A 22,135-nucleotide genomic window follows, 5' to 3' on the forward strand; every position below is an offset into this window, starting at 1 on the left:
TCTTTAGGGAAGACATTAAACTCTGTGAGAGTGTTTAATGTCTTTTAGTCAAGGTCACTGTCTTCAAATAAGCAGTGAAATTGATAAAAATTGATCTTCCTATGTAAGCAAAAAATGTGCAGAGAGGGGTAAAAAAGCCATTGAAAGAATTTTCTCTCTGCTTCCAAAATACCCATTATTTTTCTCTGGGTTTCTATCTCTTATTTCCTCACTTTATTTCCCTAAGACTTTTTTTTATTTACAAGTACCTGAGTTATAATAGTAGCTCTTGTCTCTGTTGCATCTACTTTAGTCTAACAACTCATCTAGGGCACTTAAAATATTTGGCAAGAGACATCTGAACACACATTTTGGGGACTCTTTATTTTGCATTATTGCAAGGCATATAGGGCTTTCTGAAATGTGTTCTGCAATATGTATGTATCTTTTATCACAACATATCCAGCTTTGGATAACAGGAGGTGTCAAACCGGGGTGTCATATGTTTTTTAGAATATTTCTTTTTTAAAAAATTTTAATAATAGTTTTTTGTTTTTAAAATACATGCAAAAATAGTTTTCAATATTTACCTTTGCAAAACCTTGTGTTCCAATTTTTTTTCTTTCCTTTTATTTTATTTTTTTTTTCCTATTGAGGCAATTGGGGTTTAGTGACTTGCCCAGGGTCACATAGCTAGGTCACACAATAGGAAGCTATTAAGTGTCAGAGATGAGATTTTAACTCAGGTCCTCCTGACTTTAGGGCTGGTGCTCTATCCACTGCACTACCTAGCTGCCTCCATGTGTTCCAGATTTTTCTCCTTCCCTTTCCCCTACCTCTGGACAGCAAATAATCCAATATAACTTAAACATGTACAGTTCTTTTAAATATATTTCTACATTTATCCTGCTGCACACAAGAAAAATCAGATCAAAAAGGGGAAAAAATGAGGAAAAAGAAAAGCAAGCAAATAATAATAAAAAGCGTGAAAATAGTATGTTGTGATCCACATTCAGTCCCCATAGTAAAATTGGCCGGAATCATCTTATTGTTGAAGAGAGCCACGTTCATCAGAGTTGATCATCACATTATCTTGTTGTTGCTGTGTATAATGATCTCCTGGTTCTGCTCATTTCACTTAGCATCAGTTCATGTAAGTTTCTCCAAGCCTCTCTGTATTCATACTGCTGGTCATTTTTTACAGAGCAATAATATTCCATTATATTCATATACCATAGCTCATTCAGTCATTCCCCAACTGATAGAATACTCATTTTCCAGTCTAGAACATTGCTTAAAGCAGTCCATGATCAATAGCAGCTGATCACAAGTTCTACCTTCTCTGTTTGGCCAATCAGCAGCTGAAGTATGAGCCAATCACAGAAGGGCAAACTGACCAAAAAGAATCATGATTATGTTCCCCATCTTGTCCTTGCAAATAGTTGATGTCTTTATTCAAAAAATTGTTTTTGAAGTACTATGCTTTATGATGTGCAAACTCAATTTTTAGTCACCCTCTTTATGAAAATACTATTGTGTTTTTTTGAAGGAATCTAATTATGGCAGAAAGTGCTTTGGATTTGTGGTCCAAGACCTCTGTTTGAGTCTCAGTTTTGTTGCTTCCTCACCTAAGTGATCTTAGCTAAGTCACTGAAATTCCCTATGCTCTGTTTCCTTTTCTGTAAAATAAGATGTGTGGGTTTGGTCTCTAAGATCCCTTCCAGGTTTAATATACAAGTCTGTGATCTTTGAATCCTTGCAGTCTCCAGTTTCCTTATCCCTAAAATTTGAATATTTCTTTTTCTTTACTTTTTGCTCTTCAATAAAGTTTTGGGTACTATCTGATATCCTCTTCCATTTGTTAGCTTCCTTCACCCTGACCAAGAAAGGCATTGGATCAGAAGCTAAAAAAACTGAATTTAAATCCCCTAGATACTTAATAGTTCTGTGACCCTGGGCAAGGCATTTGACTCTGCTTATTACTAAAATGAGGGGATTGAACTTGGTGGCTTTCAACATCCCCTTCCTAGGTCTATGAACCTATAACCATAGGTGAGAGTATCTCCCAGATAAAATTCCTTAATCTCGTCCAAAAAACACCACCTCACTAAGAATTCTTGGGAAATATTGCTCTGCCCTTGAATGCTGACCACCACAGTCAGAAAAAAACTTCATCCTCTGTAATTCTCTGAGAAGTACCTGAAATTTTCAAAGGACTTGACTGATCATAGATTTATAATACTATTTAAAAGTGTGAACACCTTTCAGAGTCACAGACAGGCTGAACGATTTGTCAGATCCAGTAGTTTATTTTCTATCTCAAGTTCTTTGGCTTTTCTGCAACACCTGGCATTGCTGATTGCCTTCCCCCTCATTTTATGTAGGAGGAAATAGAGATTCAGAGCCACTGGAGATGATTTACCCACAGTAATACAGATAAGAAGTGGCAGGAGCCGAGTCTTCCACCTCTAAAATCAATGCTCTTTCTTATAAGTCATGGCATCCTTGGGAAAATTTTGGGATCCCAGGCCAAAACAACCCCAGACTTCTTTGTCCTTTTTACTCCTGACTCAGAGACATTTTGGGTTGACACCCTGGCTAAGGTGTGGATGTGTCTTTGGTGAATAAAAATCAGGAGATGGTTTTTAGAGTAGCACCATCCTGGGCAAGAGAAGGCTGCAGAAAAGAGAGTCACTGGAAATCTTGATCCCGAAATGAAGTTGGCCATTAATGAGTAGAAAAGAAAGGTCACTGAGCAGCCAGGAGAGAAGAGCAAATGTTTGTCCTGGCAGCTTTCTCCCATGGAGGTACCCTTGCCCTGTGCCCTCTGATCTCCAGAGCTCCTCTGCTGCCAGGTTCTTTTATCTTCTCAGGGGATGTATGTGGCCAAGCTTCAGAAGAGAGACAGCCCGGGACAGTGCAGTGAGACCCTGAGACAGGCTCTTGACCGTCTTCCTCATCAGCTTCCCCTTTCATTAACTCCTCTGTTTCTTAGGCTTCCTCTTTGCTTGGGCCTATTCTAATAAGCCCTATAGCACAAACTCTTTCAGGCTCTCCCTAACCAGTGTCTCACTCATTTTCCCACCCTTCCTGCCTGTCCTAAATACAATAAAACTGCAAAATTAATATTTCCCAGAAATTGCTGTGTCACGGCTGAATGGGAAAAACCATGGACAAAATTATTCACTGCGTTCAGTGTCTGTTAAAGTAAATTGTTCAGCCTTCATTCAATCTATTAGTGGCCATAAGCAGACAGGAACATGCTGGAATTTCTCCCGGCATATTAACTTCGGTTCATCCTCTTGGAATTCTCCCAAAGGACCTTAGGGCACTGGCTTTACGGGATGTGACTTTTCCTAAGCTCACAAATGCTTGTCCTTCACACGGAAACAAAGTTCAGAGACAGCACAGTGTAGTGGTTAGGGTCTGGATTCAGATCCCATCTCAGACACCTAACTACCCCTGGCAGATGACTTATGCTTTCTCTGTCTTAGCTTACTCATATGTAAAAATGAGGGGAGTTGTTCTCAGTGGTCCCAAGGCTTCTTCTAACTTTAAATCTATAACCCTATGATTTCAGCTAACCATTCCAGCTTCCTTCCTAGGAAACATGTTTTTAATAGCTCCACATTAGATAACCACATCAGATTTTAAGTGAGTCTGGAGAAAGTTCAGTGCATGGCTTCTTCTTCTTCTTTTTAATCTTAGCATGGCGGCTATTTTAGTCCCGGTGTGGACAAACATTCTGAAAGACTGATGTTCATTGCCTGATACACTCTGCAGCCTCCTTTTGTTTCTTAGGAAAATTTCTTAAGCTGATAAAAACATGGGGCTAATTTTTCCCAATAGTTATTAAGTCCTGTATCAGTGACACAAGATTAGAAGTTCAAGATGGAAAAGGTGATGAGCCAGCCCATCCCTCATTATATAGTATGGTTCTCAGGATTGATTTCTCAAGAATAATCAATGCAATTCAACAAACATTTATTAAGCCCTAGCATTTATAAGTCACTGTTTTGGGTGCTAGAGATACGTAGATTTAAAAAAAAAAAAAAAAAAGGCTTGGTCCTTGTCCTCACAGAGCTAATTTTCCTCTGGGAAAATATATAATATAAACAGATAAATAAGTATAATTATAATTTATGTATCATTTTATCCATAAACTATATGTTTATATATGCTGTTTTTATATATTATTTATATATGTTTATATATTATATATTGTATACATCTTATATATCACTTTAACACATGTACATAACATATAATAAAATATATAATAATATATATTTGTCCATAAACTGTAGGTATAATGTACATATAATACTTTAATGCGTTTCTGGAATGTTTATACAATACATTAATATGTAAATCTATATATAGTTTATTATTATGCTGGTTATCTCCCTCCAGAAAAGTATATGTGACAGAGAATAGTGTGTGTGTGTGTGTGTGTGTGTGTGTGTGTGAGAGAGAGAGAGAGAGAGAGAGAGAAGAAAGATTTTTGGCCACCAGGAAAAGCTTTGTGTTGCAGGTGTTTCCTGAGCTATTCCTTGAGGTATTAAAGGTCGGTATACTGAGAGGCAAAGGTGAGAAAAGAGGGTATTTTGGGTATTGGAGAGAATCTGTGAAAAGGCTCAGGGACAGAAGATACAATGCTGAGTTCAGAGAATAGCCAGAAATTTCAGCCAGAGAGGCTGAAATGTAGAGTGCATGAAAGGAAGTAACAAGAACTATTGTCTGGAAAGGTAGGTTGGAACCAGATTGTGCAAGGCTTTAAATGCCAGGCTGAAGAATTTATTTCTTCTTCTACAGGCAAAAGGGACCTACTGACAATTTCTGAGGAATGGATTGACTGGATCAGACCTGTGCCTCCCACACATTTTTGTTTGTTTGGGGCAGCTATGTGCAGGATGAATTAGAGAGGAGAAATACTGAAGCAGTGAGACCAATTATGAGGCTATTCGGAGACCAGGCAAGAGGTGACAAGTGGTCTGAGCTAGGGCAATGGCTTTGTGAATGTAGCAAAGAGGAAAGAAACAAGAAACATCGTTGTGGGAGAATGAACAAAACTTGGCAGTTGATGGAATACAAAGACCATCATTCATATTTTATCCATAATTTGACCCTTCCCTGCCAGACTTATTTTCATTACTGTCAACAACCAGCAGGACTCCGTCCATCCACTAAATATTTATCATTGTATGTTTACACGCTAACATATTTATACTTTCTCATTTGCTTGTAATACTTTCCCTTTGGGACTATCCTTTCAAGGCCCAGCCACAAAGACTCCCTTCTTCTGTGAGCGCTCCCTGTAATACCTGGCTTTCAGTCGGTAGGATAATGGCATATGTGAGAGAGCAAGGTTGTAGAAAGAAGTGAAGATGTAGTCTTTGCTAAGGGGTCAGTTGTCAGGTAAAGAAGTCAAGATGTAGTCTTTGCCAGGTGGGGAGATAGGTAAGGAGACAGGATGAAGCTTTTTGTAACATCCTGAATTTCAGCAATATCCTATCAATACTTAAGAGTTTATTGTTCCACATTCCTTAACTAGATATGCAATTTTTATTTTTGGAGACAGGACATTCTGGGGTCAATGGCTGGGACTCCATCTGTTTGATGGTATCTTTCACAGAAATAGGGATATTTGGTAGACTGGAGGATTTGGGAGGAAAGCCAGTGAGTTCTGTTTTATACGGATTGAGTTAGTCTGTCTCCATGACATCCAGTCCAAGAAGCATTGGTGATGAAGATTGGAGGCCAGGAACCTGGGGCTGGATATCTAGATCTGCAAATCATCTGTAAAGAGATGTTAATTAAATTCTATGGAAGTTGCTGCTGAGAGAGAAGAGAACCTAAGACTGAATGAATGCAGTCTTTCTTATTTTCCTTTACAAGACTTTTTCATGGTTTCAAACTGTAAATCATAATTTGAATTTTTCCTCATTTATAGCTTTCTGAATTTCTTGTGTGGGATTTAATTCTCCACTCCCCAGTTTGTAATGTAGAGGAATGAGCACCAGAAGATAGCTCTGAGTCCCATCTTTGCCATTTTTTAGTTATCTGCTATTTTTTTTTATCAAGTCATTTAAACTCTGGGCTTCTAGTCAACTAATCTTAGTTTAGAAATAGAAGGAATCTTAGAGAAAATGAAGTCTTCTCATTTTACAAATGGGGAAACCCAGGTCTAAAGAGATTAAATAATTTTGCCTAAGGTCATCACATAGAGAAGACAAATAACCAGAGGCAGAATTTGAACTCAGGGTTACAACTTAAAAACAACTATGATTTTCTCAACAACCTCAAGCAAACTGTGAGACACTATATAAATGTCAGCTAGTATTGCTGCCTCCCATTTTTCTTCCAGTTTTCTGCCCACACTTGTTGGTTATCTCTTCTCTGCCTGTTTCTTTCTGATTCTCCAGCTTCCCATGGTTTCTGGTCTCCTGAAAGCCCAGTTTGGGGACATCCTTTCTGTTGGAATCTTTACAAACTGTTAAGTCATTAGAGTTGATTGAGACAATAATTATCTAATTTAGCATGGTTCAGTATATACAAGGAGATGTTTTGGGCCAGAACCTGAAACAAGGTACTAAGTAGAACTAATCAATACAAGGCTTGTGTTCACACCTTTACTCATCGGAGTTCACAAGTATGCCAGATTCACAAAGTAAACTTGGTAACTTTGTGAGTTCACACCTCCCTTGAAGCTCTTAGGGCCAGAGAGCACTATGGGAGAAAACCCATAATCCCTCTCTCTCTTATATAAGAAGAAAGCAGAGGCCCAGTTAAGGGAGTTCAGCTGAATTTGAGCTTGTCAAGTGAGTTCAGCCAGAAGCCCTCTCTGAGTGAGGAGTTTTACTTCGGAACATTGACTGGGGTCGGAGAGGAGCACTCTGGGAGATTGAGAGCCAAAAGCCCTCTCCCAGAGGCAAGACAGATTCAACTTGGTGCTGGCTCTGGAGGCTGAAGAAAGCAGAGGCAAAAGCAAAGGACAAAGCTGCAACAGCTCTTGGAACCAAGCAGAAAGATAGGCCTCTCAACTAACCGGACTATATTGGAGGCAATAAAAGATCTGAACTTTTACCACCTGGCTGCATTTTGAGGTGATTATTACTTTCAACTGCAACTAAGACTGCCTCCAGAAAACCTCCCCTGAGAAACCTGCTTTCTCCCAGAGAGAACCATTACATTATTTTTAAAGAAGAAAAAGAACACCACATTTTGGTGCCCATTGTGGGATGGAAAATAGCGCCCGATGGTTCTGAAGCGCTTTGTTGGTAGCGGGGCTGCGTCAGCACAGCCGGGTACCAGGTGTCTCGGGTCCCCACAATTTGGGTCTCCTGCTGCTCCCCTGCTGCCACTCCCGAAGCTTTTCCAGATGTCCTTGGCAGATTTGGGAAAGAAGCTTTTAGAAGCAGCACGAGCAGGTCAAGATGATGAAGTTCAGATTTTGATGGCAAATGGAGCTCCTTTTACTACAGATTGGTTGGGTACATCTCCACTTCATCTAGCAGCACACTATGGGCACTATTCAACCACAGAGGTATTACTCCGAGCTGGTGTAAGCCGAGATGCCAGAACTAAAGTGGACCGAACTCCATTACACATGGCAGCATCTGAAGGCCATGCAAGCATAGTAGAAGTTTTACTTAAGAATGGCGCTGATGTCAATGCAAAAGATATGTTAAAGATGACAGCACTACATTGGGCTACAGAACATAATCATCAAGAGGTGGTAGAACTTTTAATTAAATATGGTGCTGATGTCCACACCCAAAGTAAATTTTGTAAAACTGCTTTGGATATTTCAATAGACAATGGAAATGAAGATTTGGCAGAAATATTACAGATTGCAATGCAGAGCCAAATAAATACAAACCCAGAGAGCCCTGACACTGTGACGATCCATGTGGCAACACCACAGTTTATCATTGGACCTGGAGGGTTGGTGAACCTAACAGATGAAACAGGACTATCTGCTGTTGAGTTTGGAAATTCATCTACATCAGTATTAGCTGCATTAGCTGCTTTAGCCGAAGCTTCTGCTCCATTGTCCAATTCTTCAGAAAGTCCAGTTGTGGCTACTGAGGAGGTGGTGACAACAGAATCAGTAGATGGTGCAATCCAGCAAGTTGTGAGCTCTGGGGGTCAGCAAGTCATTACAATAGTTACAGATGGGATTCAGCTTGGTAATTTGCACTCCAATCCAACCAGTGGAATAGGTCAGCCCACCATTGTAACTATGCCAGGTGGACAACAAGTATTAACAGTACCAGCAACAGATATAGCTGAAGAAACTGTTATAAGTGAAGAACCACCAGCCAAGAGACAATGTATTGAAATTATAGAAAATCAGGTGGAATCTGCAGAAATAGAAGAGAGAGAGGCACTTCAGAAACAGCTGGATGAAGCAAATCGAGAAGCACAAAAATATCGGCAGCAACTTCTAAAGAAAGAACAGGAAGCAGAAGCTTATCGGCAGAAATTAGAGGCCATGACTTGTCTCCAGACTAACAAAGAGGCAGTGTAATTGAAATGGACAATATAGTTTGATTTTACCTTGAGTCAAGAAAAAGAATACAATCTTGAACTGTATACTCCGTATAAGTACAGTCATGGGAATCCAGCATACAGAAAAGAGACTTGCAGGTTGATAATTGGACTTAAGCTATGAGCTCTGAATTTTTTTGTAACAAACTATGAATTTAGAAGTTGTGTGAAAAGTATTTAAAACTGAATTCTGTAAATAGTTTTTATTTTGTTTTTGTTTTTTGTTACAGTTCCAAAATGAGTTGATAAAAGATGGTTGAAGAGATCCAGAAACATAATAAGCCACTGTTTTTGTGAATTCCTTTTGATTTTAGTATGAATCTTAATTTCTCAGAAGCAGAAGGGTGATCCTTGTTGATTAGACCAAATATTTGCATAATAATTATGTGGTGGAGTGATTCTGGAATTATTTCTATAGGTATCAACTAGACTTCTACCTAAAGAATAGATTTCTCTAAGGAAATCTTTATATAGCTTTAAGTAGTTGTCTCAGATTATTTGAAAACATTTTTTAGAAAGTGAAACTTTTATATTTGTTTAACTTCAGCTATATCTGAGTAGATTTACATGTATATGAAGAAAATATTTTGTAAATTTTCAGTTTGTATATATTCTGCATGTTTTTATAATTTCAAAGTGCATCACTTGCATAGGTATTTTTTGGCAAAGATGATGAAAGTTATTAGGAATAAAAAACTTTTAGTCCATAGGTCATTGAAATTAAGTAAGTCAGCAGCTATTATCTTTATCTTCATGCCCTTTTCTTCCTTTAGATTTTTGGTTATATCACATACATAATTAAAATATCTTACAAAATAAGTTTAACTTCAATTTCCTCTCCCTCTTTTCCCTCCACTCCCATTTCTGCCAAAGCAGGGCTGTATTTCTGTTATTAAGCATTAACTAACAGCCCTTAGAGATTTAGAACTTAATTATAATTATAGACAAATTAATAATTACATCCTCAAACTTTTTGAAATTTATCAGATTATTTTTTCTTCCAAATATCTAGTGGCATTAGTGATCAAACCCTTATCTTCTGTTTTTTGTACTAAAGTACCATAGATTATGAAGAATCATAATGCCAAAGTTAAAAAATAATCAAGAACAATTTTTTAAAATACATATATTAAGAAGGTGTTTTAGGACTTAATGTAACATTAATTGTTTAAACTTAAATAAAATTGTTTGGTTGCGTATCACTTGGGAAATTTGTTTTCTTATAGCATCCCATGTTCAAATTGGTGTTGTTTTTCTTATCCTGGAATTGGCACTCATTAGGCTAGGCCTTCTGTGACATTCATGCAGTATTATAATACTGTTCATTAATTTTCTAGTTCTATACAAATTTTTATTGCCCCTATCTTTGAAAATAATGGGGCAAGATAAAAAATTCCAAAAGAGAAGCTTCCTGGAACTTCCTTCCCCTTTCCCCCTCCCCTCAACCCAATCTAGGTTATATTGTGAAGTTAAATCTGATTTTAAAATAACAAAATTGTCCGTTTTTGTAACAAGCATTAAGGCAAATGAATAGATTCCTGGCACATGAACTAATGGACAATGGATTCCTTTTGGACTATTTCTAGGACTTATGGACATATATAAAATTCCAGGTTGATTCATGTTATTTGTTACATTACTACTAACCTGTGTTATATTGCTATGTGCTTATGTAAATTATGTGTAATTACTCCCATATTGATGGATTTATGTACACCATGTATATCTGTTTCAAGTTCTGGCCCATATTGATGGATTTATGTGTACCTGTTTCAAGTGAGCCCCTTCAGAAACCCACTAATCTGATTTGATTTTCTATTTCCTTTGGTGTTTTTACCTCCCTTCCTGAGTGTCAGGGAAGGCATGACCACCTTCTTTTTATGGTGTTTTCACTCCTTTTTTGAGCAGTCAGGGAAGGAGTGATCACCTTTTGGAGGTTCTCACCTCCTTGAGAAGTCTGGGAGATCATGACCACCCTATGTTCTAAAACAAAAGAAAGTGGGAGATGTTGGAATCTTTACAAATTGTTAAGTCATTAGAGTTGATAGAGACAATAATTATCTAAATTAGCATAGTTCAGTATCACTGATTTGATCTTACAAGGAGATGTTTTGGGCCAGAACCTGAAACAAGGTACTAAGTAGAACTAATTGATACAATGCTTGTGTTCACAACAGTACTCATTGGAGTTCACAAGTATGAGAGATTCACAAAGTAAACTTTGTAATTTTGTGAATTCACACCTCCCTTGGGTGTGCCTCCAGCAGGAGGAGTCAACCTTTGGGAGATGATATATAAGAAGTGGACTCAGTTGGGAGTTCAGCTGAATTTAGATTGAGAGGGGAGCGTCAAGTGAGTTCAGCCAGAAGCCCTCTCTGAGTAAGGAGTTTTACTTTGGAACATTGACGGGGGTCGGAGAGGAGCACTCTGGGACAGACACAGAACATTCTGGGAGATTGAGAGCCAGAAGCCCTCTCTCAGAAGCAAACAGATTCAACTTGGTGCTGGCTGGGCTGAAGGACAAACCTTTGGATTTGGAGACATTCGGGGGGAGCTCTTGGAACCAAACAGAGAGATAGGCCTCTAAGCTAACTGGGCTATATTGGCGGCAATAAAAGATCTGAACTTTTATCACCTGGCTGTGTTTTGAGGTGATTATTACTTTCAACTGCAACTAAGGCTGCCTCCAGAAAACCTCCCCTGAGAAACCTGCTTTCTCCCAGAGAGAATCATTACATTATTTTTAAAGAAGAAAAAGAACACCACACCATTCTCTCATGATAGGGACAGAAAGCCTTTGGGCATGGGAGAGGTCTGTAGTCATTCACACGTCTAGATCTAGCCTGGACCTCAGTGGCCTCCTAATGCAAATCCCTCACATTACAGTAGAGGACACCAAACTGGTCCAGAGCCCCAATCAAATATAGATTCCTCATAGACAATAGGATTCTTCAGATACTCTTAGGTGCCAGTGACTTTATGATGATTAACTACTCTACTGGAGCATCATAGAGCCTCCTCCATGAAATATGCTGTTACTCAAAAGATTTTTACCTAACTATTCAAAATCATTTGCATAAACAATTCCAAGAATCCAGATTATGTTATGTTTGGATTAAAAGCACATAGAAGTGGTCCATCAATGTATGTTTCTTGGATGCTGCAAAGGAACAATGGTATGGGCCCAGAATTGAATAGCAGGAGTGAGTGGAGTGGCTCAATTGTTGTAGAAAATTGTGCAAAATAATAGGTGCATTAAAATGTTGAACTAATGGAGCAACCAAGAGTGCTTCCCCTGGAATTCACCAGTATTTCTCTTTAGATTTAAGGAGTAGGGGGTCCATGAATGAAAATGTGAGTCAATAGTAATTTGGTATTCAACAGAATAATAATACTTCTTTTGCAGTTTTCAGAGAGGTGAAAGGTGCCACTTAAACTTAATGATTCAGGTAATTAGTGTAGAATCTTATATGGATTTTGGCACTTTGTTGCCTTGGAAACAGTGCAGCATTTCATATATGTTATGAGGCATGTAATTACTTGTAACAGCATTAGAATATTTAAAGCATTTCTGTGTCATACTAACTTCTGATACTTATTTTGTCCTAGAGAAATTTCTACTTTTATATACTTTCTGTGTTTATTATGATTTGTTATATATATGAATTACATTAAATCTCAGAATATTATAAAATCTTCTCAGTGAAATCAACAATTCCCAAAATCAGTCTAACCATCTATGATAGAAAAATAAACTGGATGAAAAATGCTTACTGCCTGAATTTTTGCATGAAGTTTTATGAGCAGCCTTTTGAATCTTGGTGTCTAGATACTACTACTGCTGTTGCCGCTGCTTTGATGTATAGGTACTACTACTACTTATGGAGCACTTTAAGGCTGCTAGGTGGCACAGTGGATAGAATGCTGGGCCTAGAGTCAAGAAGATTCCTCTTCCTAAGTTCAAGCCTGCTCTAAGATACTTACTAGCTGTGTAACCCTAGACAAGTCACTTCACCCTGTTTGCTTCCATTCTTTATCTGTAAAATGAGCTGGAGAAGGAAATAGCCAAACATATAGTATCTTTGCTAAGAAAATTCCAAATGGGGTCACAAAGAGTTGGTTGAAACTAAAAAACAAGTGAACAGCAAAAGCATCATCAAAATATATCCACTGACAAGACTGAGAATACTACTTGTAGTTGACCTATATGTATAATAATACCCCACCATTTATGTAACTTTACATATTTACAGAGTGCTTTATTATTATATTTATTAATACTTTAATATTTACAGAGTGCTTGCTACCTTATATAGTCCTTTGGGATAGGTACTATTGCAAAAGCCTGATTTTGCAAATGAGGCAATGTAAATTCAAGAGCTATGTCCAAACTGTCCACACAGCTAGTGAGTGTGGGAGCTGGGATTTCAATCCCGGTTTCTTCTTCTCACTATAGCACATGGTCTTTCATTCTTCAGACTGATTTTCTACACTGTGTGACATTCCAAGAGAGTCTGAAGAGATCACACATACCCTCTCCAGGTTCACATTCACCCTCACATGTGAGTGGGCATTTGACTGTGCCCTGAATAGTTTCATCAAATGCTTTCTCCCACTTGACAAAATTTCAAGTAATAGCTTTCTCATAACTTCTCCCCCTCTGCACAAGGAGCACTAAATCTCTAAGACTCATTTGAGAACCTTCAGCCTAACAGTGGTGTCAGATTGTTAGAAAATCCTGTGATGGGAAGAGCAGCAGAGACAGAAGTGATCCAGAAGACATCAAAAAGGGACCTGCCATATCGTGCATCATTTTGCCCTCTTGGATCCTGAGACTTCATCTTACTAAAACTTTGTGTCTTCAGCACTGCAGGTCTGAGTACGGTGCTAGCCATCCTTAGCTAAAGACCCAGTGACATCCCTCTTACCAGCATTCTAGCAACATCAGCCACCTAGAGGCAGTTGCTTCATAGTTGATGTGAAAGGGATCGTTACAGGCATTCCAGTGAGAGCCTGAGTGAGAAGTTACTAGTGATTTATCATGAACCTTTAAACCATGACAGAACTGTCAGTCATTAAAAACCTGCTAAATTGACTATGCAGGTAAATAACCATCATCATATCTGAGGATTCTGATTCAGAATTGTGTGTCAAGTTGTGGATTTCACAAACGTTTTTATTTGGCTTCTCCTGGGAGTCTCCATTTCTTTCTAGGTCTAGAGAGGCAAGAGACTCCCAATTGAGAATAGAGGGGAAATCTCCTAGAAATAAATACAGAACCGTGTCCACAGTCAGGAGAGAAGTGGAACAGAAATACAGCAGTCTGGGACTATTCCTTGGGAGAGATACAGTAGTAGTTTGTCATTTTCTTCTCCAGCTCATTTGTCAGATGAGGAAACTGAGGCAGACAAGGTGAAGTGACTTGCTCAGCTAGTCAGTGTCTGAGACCAGATTTGAATTCAGGAAGACCCAGCACGATGTCCTTTCCACCACCTAGCTGCCTCTTAGAGACATCTATTAGGCAGTTTAAAATGTGGATTAGAAGCCCAAAAGAAAGGTCAGGGATAGAGTTAAAATTGTAGGAGACATCTGCAGAGAGATGTGCGACTGGATAAGATTGCCAAAGGAGAAAGTAAAAAAGAGAAGAATCCCTTCTTTCTAAAGGGCAGTCATGTCCCTCTGTTACCTTCAGGATCAAAGGAAATCCTTCTGGCTTTTACAGCCTTTTATGTCCAGTCTTCTTAATCCTCATGCCCTACCTGGTGCTCTGCCATCTACCCCTACTGCCTTCTTTGCTCCAGGCTTTCCCACTTGCTGTGTGACACCCCCCCCCCCCACACACACACACCTGGAATATTCTCCTTCCTGATTTCCTTCAAACCTTCTGCAAGAAGTTGTTCCCCATTTCCCCTTAATGCTATTGCCTTTTCTCTGCTGATTATCTCCAGTTTATCCTGCCTGCATGTTGTTTGTACAGAGGTGTTTGCATCTCATTTTCCCATGGACCTGTGAGCTCTCTGAGAACAGACCTGCCTTTTACCTTTCTCTTGTCCATCCCAGTGCTTTGCGTGGTAGTTGGTTAGCCGGTGCCTGGGAGGAACTTTGTAAATGCTTACTGACAGCTGGCCTATTTCCATTCTTTCAAGTTAGGTTCTAGCAGTTTCTCAAACCCAATGTGACCCAAACTGAACTCCTCACCTTTGTCTCCATCTGGACACAGATGGCTCTGAAGGAGAAAGGGACCTTGCCCATCACCCCTTCACTTCAGTCCGATTATCTGGCATGCCATGGCATCATCTCCCTGATAGCATAGTCCAACAAACAACTCCTCCAAATGTGCCTGATTCTAAGGCCACCAATTCCTCCCAGGTCCAGAAATCTTAGCTTCTTTCACCAACAAGGTTTAATCAGGCCCAATGTACTATACCTCTACAAAATTTCCCTTCATAGAGTCTCTGAATTGGAAGAGGTCTCAAAGACCATCTGATCCAACCTATACAGTTCCATGGCCCTTATTATTATTTTCCAGTATTTGTTGCATTAGTTTCTTAATTGGTCTCCCAGGCTTGGAGTCATTCATAGGTCTAGAAGTGGAAAGGATCTCAGGGACAAACTAATCCAACCCCTTCATTTTACAGTTAAGTAAACTAAGGCACTCAAAAGCCCAATAATTTGCTCAAGATCAGAGATGAATTTTGAACCAAGATTGTCAGAATAATCTTTCTAAGGCAGAGGACTAATAAACAGGTTTCTCTGCGACCCCCAAATCTTCATTGGTTCCCTCTTTCTCATAGAAGGAAATATTCTTTGTCGTAGTATCTAGGGCATCCATGATCTAGAGCCAAACCACCCTTTTGGCTTTATTTCATCTTGCTGCCCTTAGCATCCCTTACTTTCTAAGTCAGCTTGAACACTAGCTATTTCCTGAATTCATTGCACCACCTCCTTCCCCTGTGAAATTCACACAGGCCATTCCTCATGCTAGGAACCTTATGTCCAATTTTCAAAGTCCTTTTCTTTTTTAAAGGCTTATAATAAGTGCTACAGCCTCACCTGATAACCCTTCCTTACTCTCAAAACCAAAAGTGTTTTCTTTCTTCTCAAATGTTCCTAAATTTCCTTGACTGGATCTTGCTGTTGCTCGCATCACAGTGTTTTATACCTGTTCCCATTCCTCATCCGCAATTTATTATGGAAACTCCATGAAGGCCAAGAGCATACCTTTTTTTTATATCACCAGTAACGCACCTAATAGATGCTTAATTGGTTGATTTGAATCCAATTGACTGACTTGGTAAGCATCATCATTCTGGGGACCAGAACCCAACGCAGAGGATTAAGCCAGGAAGGCAGACATCAGTGGATAACGAGGGCCAAGTATTGTCCTGGAAGTCACTAAGAGAGGGGGTCAGGAAGGAAGGATATAGTTAGCAGTGACTAATCCTGGGTTCATTAATTGTCTGCACTGGTTGGTTATTAGATCATTGGTAACCTTTCTGAGGGTCTGTTTGCTAGGGCTGGACATGACAGAAGCTCAACTGCAAGAAATTGAGGATTGGGTAATGAGGCAAGTGGAACCATCAGATGTAAACCATGTTTTTGAAAAATTTTATTGGTTACCTTCCAAGTAACCCCAGATCAGTCCTATAAGTAACAAGTATATGAACCAGTCTTCAATTTTCCCTCTGTTTGTGAGAGGGAGAAAGTACTAATTCCATCATTTGTTCTCCATAACACTTCATCTCTCACTCATTATTCTCTGACATAACTTGATAAATATGGTCTGAAAAAGATGTTATGATATATATTGAAATTTGATCCTCATTTTAAAAGGGAGGGGGTTGACATTGAAGAATAGTGAGAACAACAGGCCATGAGCTAATTCTACTCATCTGCCAAAAACAAAAACCACAAAAAAGTTTGATTCTGTGGGAACTTCCTCCTAGAAATTTATTTCCCTTATTCAATGATGAGATAGTTTGTAGGCATCACCAAATGACAAGAAGATAAAAGTAGCAATTCCTAGTTCAAAATTACAAGACACAAGGCATGTGAAAAATTCCCATTGGTGTTATATGAGATAAATTCATGAGAACATATAGTTAGCAAGGAAAGGGGCTTTTAACAGTTAACCAGGGAAAAGATAAGTTTCCTAAGGAAGCTTACAGTTAACCAAGAGAAAGGGAGTAGTATTCTGTGAGGTGGGCTGGCAGGCTAAATCTATAGAGGAGGTTAGTAGACTAACCCCAGAAGAGGTAGGGGATTACACTACTGATGGGTAGACTAACCTTAAAAGGGATTTAGACATCATGAGGCTTGGAAGAGGGGGTAAGAATGACCTCCTGAAGCATTGAGAAGGAAGGAATAGGGAAAAAGACTCCAGGAGGCAGAACACAGTGTTCAGGGTAACCCCGAAGGAATTCAGTAAAGTTGGAGTAAGTCCTGGGCAGATTTATGGGGGAAATGTAACCTCAGGGATTCCACTTCATAATTTGGTTCTGATTGAAGACAATAAGATGACATTACCTAAGACCTCCACGGGGGTGAGACTGTAAGGCTGAGCTGGTCCCCATCTGTGCCTTTCCCTGCTTGCCTGAGGAGGTATATATAATCTTATCAGTACTTCAGTTTTTCTTTGCCAACCCCACCTAATTACCCCAGACCTCATCCACAGGATCATTGTTGGAGCAAGGAGGGTGCTCAGAGAATGCCTAAGTCAACCCCCTTCACTTTACAGATGAGTAAACTGAATTAAGTGGTCTCTTCAAGGTCACACTGGTGACCTTGGCATTATTTGAATCGGAATCCTCTCCAAATCCATTGTTCTTTCCACTGTCTTACACTTCATCCTAATCTCATTTTAATTAATTTGGAGCATCCCTGGCTGTTTTGGGATGATGATGATGAACTGGGCTTGTTCCCAACTTTTAATCAGCCAAAAGTCCCCCCCTTGCTTTCCTTGTGAATGGTTCAAGCTCATCCAGTATCCTCAGAAATGTCAAGTTTCAAATGCCTGCCACTTCCTCAGACATCTAGCCAATACCTTTACTTCTCAAATAATTTTATTTAGAATTAACAGTAGGAGCAGCCTGGTTAATCATGGGTGGTACTGACTGGATCTTTTGTATCCCTTACCCCAGCTTGATGCTGAGGAAACCCAAGTGTTTTCAGAAAGTTTATTCTTTGGTCTATAATCCCACCTTATTCGCTCTCGCTCTCTCTCTCTCTTTCTCTCTCTTCTCTTTCTCTCTCTTTCTCTTTCTCTCTTTCTCTTTCTCCTCTCTCTCTTTCTCTCTTTCTCTTTTTCATTAAAGCTTTTAATTTTCAAAACATACGCATGGATAATTTTCAACATTCACCCTTGCAAAACCTTGTGCTCCAAATTCGTTTTTCCCTTCCTCCCTCCTCTCCTAAATGGCAAATAATCCAATATATTAAACATGTACAATTATACATATTTTCACAATTATCGTGCTGCACAAGAAAAGTCAGATCAAAAAGGGAAAAAATGAGGAAGAAAACACAACAAAAAAGGTGAAAATACTATCTTGTGACCCACACTCAGTTCTCATGGTGCTCTCTCTGGGTCTAAGTGGCTCTCTTCATCACAAAGTTATTGGCCTCAATCATCTCATTGTTGAAAAGAGCCACATCCATCAGAATTGATCGTCGCATACTCTTGTTGTTGCTGTGTACAATGATCTTCTGATTCTGCTCATTTTACTCAGCATCAGTTCATATAAGTCTCGCCAATCCTCTCTGAAGTCATGCTGCTGGTCATTTCTTATAGAACAATTATATTCTCCAACATTCATGTACCATAATGTGTTCAGCCATTCTCCAATTGGTGGGCATCCACTCAGTTTCTAGTTTCTTCTGTGGTGTTTTTCTTCTTTAAAATAATAGTTCTCTCTGGGGACTAGTTTCTCGGGGAGGTTTTCTGGAGGCAGCCTTAGTTGCAGTTAAAAGTAATAATCACCTCAAAACACAGCCAGGTGATAAAATGCAAATATTTATTTTCTCCTTCCAAAATAACCCGGTTACTTTTTCTTAGAGGCCTATCTCTCTGCTTGGTTCCAAGAGCTGTTGCAGCTTTGTCCTTTGCTTCTGCCTCTGCTTTCTTCAGCCTCCAGAGCCAGCACCAAGTTGAATCTGTCTTGCCTCCGAGAGAGGGCTTCTGGCTCTCCCAGAGTGCTCTGTGTCTGTCCCAGAGTGCTCCTCTCCAATCTAATTCAACTGAACTCTCTTAACTGGACCTCTGCTTTCTTCTTATATATCAGAGAGTGGGATTATGGGTTTTCTCCCATCGTGCTCTCTGGCCCTTAATGCTTCAAGGAAGGTGTGAATTTGAATATCTCATACTAAACCCTGAAATCTCCCAAACATGTGAACTCCAATGAGTAAAGGTGTGAACACAAGCATTGTATCAATTAGTTCTACTTAGTACCTTGTTTCAAGTTCTGGCCCAAAACATCTCCTTGTAAAATCAGATCAATAATCTATCAACTCTAATGAGTTAGCAGTTTGTAAAGATTACAACATTCTTCCATACAAAAAGGGCTGCCACAAACATTTTTGCACATGTGGGTCCCTTTAAGATCTCTTTAGCCCACCCTATTCTCATTTTAGATACATGTTCTCTTAGATCCCTAAAGACCTAGGAGTTGTGTGGGCCATTGCAGTGCCACATCTTAATGTCAGAAATATACTCTTAATATAGACATCTGAGACCAAAGAAAAACCCCACGGTATTTACAACCAGTGCCTGCTTTCTTGATCCAGAGGCATGTTAGTCACTTATCTGTATATGTTGTCCTTACATTGGAAGATGTATGTATGTTTGTATACTCTGTGTATGCGGGGAATACTTTATGGTTCCAGTTTGGGAAGTAAGCCTTTCTGTGCGGAGCTGCTAAATCCTCAACATTTCTCCACTTCAGTTACCAGGAATTACATTCAAGACTTGTCAGCATCGTAGTCCTTCCTGAGGAAAAGAATAGGGTGTAAGTGAGAAGCAAAATGCTATTAAACAGCTCAGGGAAATATCCTGATTTTTAAAAAAAATTTATTCCATAGTTCTTTATTTTTCATTTTTAAAATAATTTCATAATTTTTTTTATTATAGCTTTTACTGACAAAACATGGGTAATTTTTCAACATTGACCCTTGCAAAAATTTCTGTTCCAACTTTTCTCCTCCTTCCCTCATACCCCCTCTCCTAGATGGCAGATAGTCCCATACATATTAAATATGTTAAAATATATGTTAAATACAATATATGTAAAGTATCCTGATTAAAAACAAAACAAAAACAAAAACAAACCCTAATTCAGGAGCTTTTTAGATTTTGTCTCCTTTGTGTCCTGTTAGTGACATGATTGTGAGAACAAAATAAAATGTGCTTAGTAGCATGGCTTAGTTTTTATTAATTGTGGCATGTGAAGGGGTGATCTGTTTGATGGTAAAAGAGAGAAAGCACATGAGCGTGCATTTGAAATTTTGCTTTTGCTAGAACTAAATTAACCAAATCCAGCTTTGGGAGTTGGTTGGTTTGTTTGTCATTTTATGTTAAACTTGGGTTTATTGTCTCTTTGTAAAGGACTCAGTCCCCAATCTGGGTAGAGGGAGGCAGTTCAGTTGACAACCCCTCCTCCACCTCCCACCTCATTGACAGGTGGTGGTAAAACAGACATTTATTTATGTTGCTGACTTACATCTACACTATACATTTTTTTTCTCCTTTACTTCTTTTTTCTTCTTTTCTTTACCCATTCCCACTTCCTATCTTGGATATATCTTCCTTTTTCTAAATTACGGGAATCCTGTTCTCTCTGCACATTTAAAAATCACCAAATAAAATGGGTGTTTTTACATACATTGTAGAGCAAAAAAAGAATACTGCATAAGAAGCTTTGAATGTCTTTTATGTCAGATACTAGTTTTCTTAGCTTCTTCAAAGTACAATTATTTAGATGATTATTCCTTTGATTATTGATTACTGAATTTAGATTATTGGCTTTCATTATAGCTATCTAGACATCTGGATTTATCTCCTCCAAAATCATATAGTTTTTTGGGGGGCCAGAACAGCCTCTTATCTAAACTTTGCATTTCCTCTCATCTCCTAACACCATATAATAAACATTTGGTGAATTGACTTGAACCATCTTAGTGCGTGCCTGTGGTCCCGAAGAGCAGGGAGGCTGAGCGGACCTGGCGAGCTCCCGAGTTCTGAGCGGCAGTGGTCTCTGCCAATAGGGTAGGGCACTCGGTGTGGTTCGGAGGTGGTGAGCCCCCAGGAGAGCACGGCCTGAGAAACGGAGCCTTCTCCTGTGCTGATCGGTAAGGGGATTGAGCCTTTGGTTAGGCCTCACATTTCAGTCAGTCAGTCCACATTTATTCAGCACCCATGTGGCAGACACTTTGCTAAGTGCTAGGGTACAAAAAGAGACAAAAGTCATTCCCTGTCCTGCAGGAGCTCACATTCTGAGGGGGAGACACCATGCAAACAAATATATCCAAAGCAAGTTATATACAGGATAGATAAGGATAATTAACAGAGAAAAAGATCACTAGAGTTAAGAAGAGTTGAGAAAGGTTTCCAGTTGAAGAGATTTTTTGTTGGGACTTAAAAGAAACTTCTAGAAAAAATGCCTAGGACAAAGCTGCATTTCCAACCTAGGTGAAATGGGGAGACCTGCCTTAAATAAAATACTATTACCCCTGCTCTCTTAAAATGAATATTATTAAAAGGGAGTGGAATCTCTTATTGATCTTCCAAGGATCGTTCATCAGCATGAATGACTCTCCTGTGCTGGGACGGGTGACGCCGGCAGGGTCTCCCGCTGGCACAGACTGACACCCTCCCTCCTTTGCTTTCTGCAGTTTCTGCGTCTCCTGGTTTGCCAGCTTTTGCTGCTGTCAGCATTTTTGCCACTGGCATTCCCCCCTGCCTTTCTATTTAGCTGCTTCTGATCTGTGGACTAGGATGTAAGTTAACTCGACTGGTTTGGGTTGTGTCTCATATAAGCAACATGTACAACTTGAGTGGGATCTTTTGAGGCTTAATTCTAGTTTTGGGGTTTGGGTTTTTTTTTTTTTTTAAGTACAGTAGTGCTATTACTGGCTATCATTCAGTCAACAAGCGTGTGTAGGAGCTTACTCTGCTAAAGTCTGGGAATACAAATATACAGCCATTCCCCCCACATCACAGGGGTGAGGGGTGCGGCCGCCCTTGATCTGGAAACTCCACACAAAATTTTTTGGCCTTTTTTTCATGCCAAATAAGAAGCCTGATTTTTTTTTTCTTTGATGGAATGTTTACAGTACTTTATTGTACAATTTGGATTAAGTATTCCGTCATAAGCTCTGTCATCTGCTGGCCTTGTGTGTTCTGCCAGTTCCTCAAAACTCCCCCCCTTCCGGGGTCCCCCTTAACTTCTTATGCCGACCCATGATAGATTGAAACATGATGGGGAAGGGTAGAAAGATAGGTAGAAAGATAGTGCCTGCCCTTAAGAAGCTTACATTCTAATGGGGGGTGGACTGGACTCACACATAAGAGGAAGCTGAAGATGGAGGAGAGACAGAGGTACTTGACTTG

At 39.3% G+C, this 22,135-nt stretch overlaps 2 protein-coding genes across 2 annotated transcripts in view; both read left to right on the plus strand.

Moving 5' to 3' along the window:
• Positions 1-22,135, plus strand: part of MRPS27 (mitochondrial ribosomal protein S27) — a 129,283-nt gene that overhangs the window by 53,145 nt on the left and 54,003 nt on the right. The window lies entirely within an intron of this gene.
• Positions 6,837-8,887, plus strand: LOC127559014 (GA-binding protein subunit beta-1-like). Its single transcript, XM_051992458.1, has one exon. The coding sequence runs from the start codon at positions 7,238-7,240 to the stop codon at positions 8,510-8,512; it is 1,275 nt and encodes a 424-aa protein (XP_051848418.1). The 5' UTR covers positions 6,837-7,237; the 3' UTR covers positions 8,513-8,887.

The sequence above is a fragment of the Antechinus flavipes genome, chromosome 1, assembly GCF_016432865.1.
Source record: "Antechinus flavipes isolate AdamAnt ecotype Samford, QLD, Australia chromosome 1, AdamAnt_v2, whole genome shotgun sequence".
In the NCBI taxonomy this organism is placed as follows: Eukaryota; Metazoa; Chordata; class Mammalia; order Dasyuromorphia; family Dasyuridae; genus Antechinus; species Antechinus flavipes.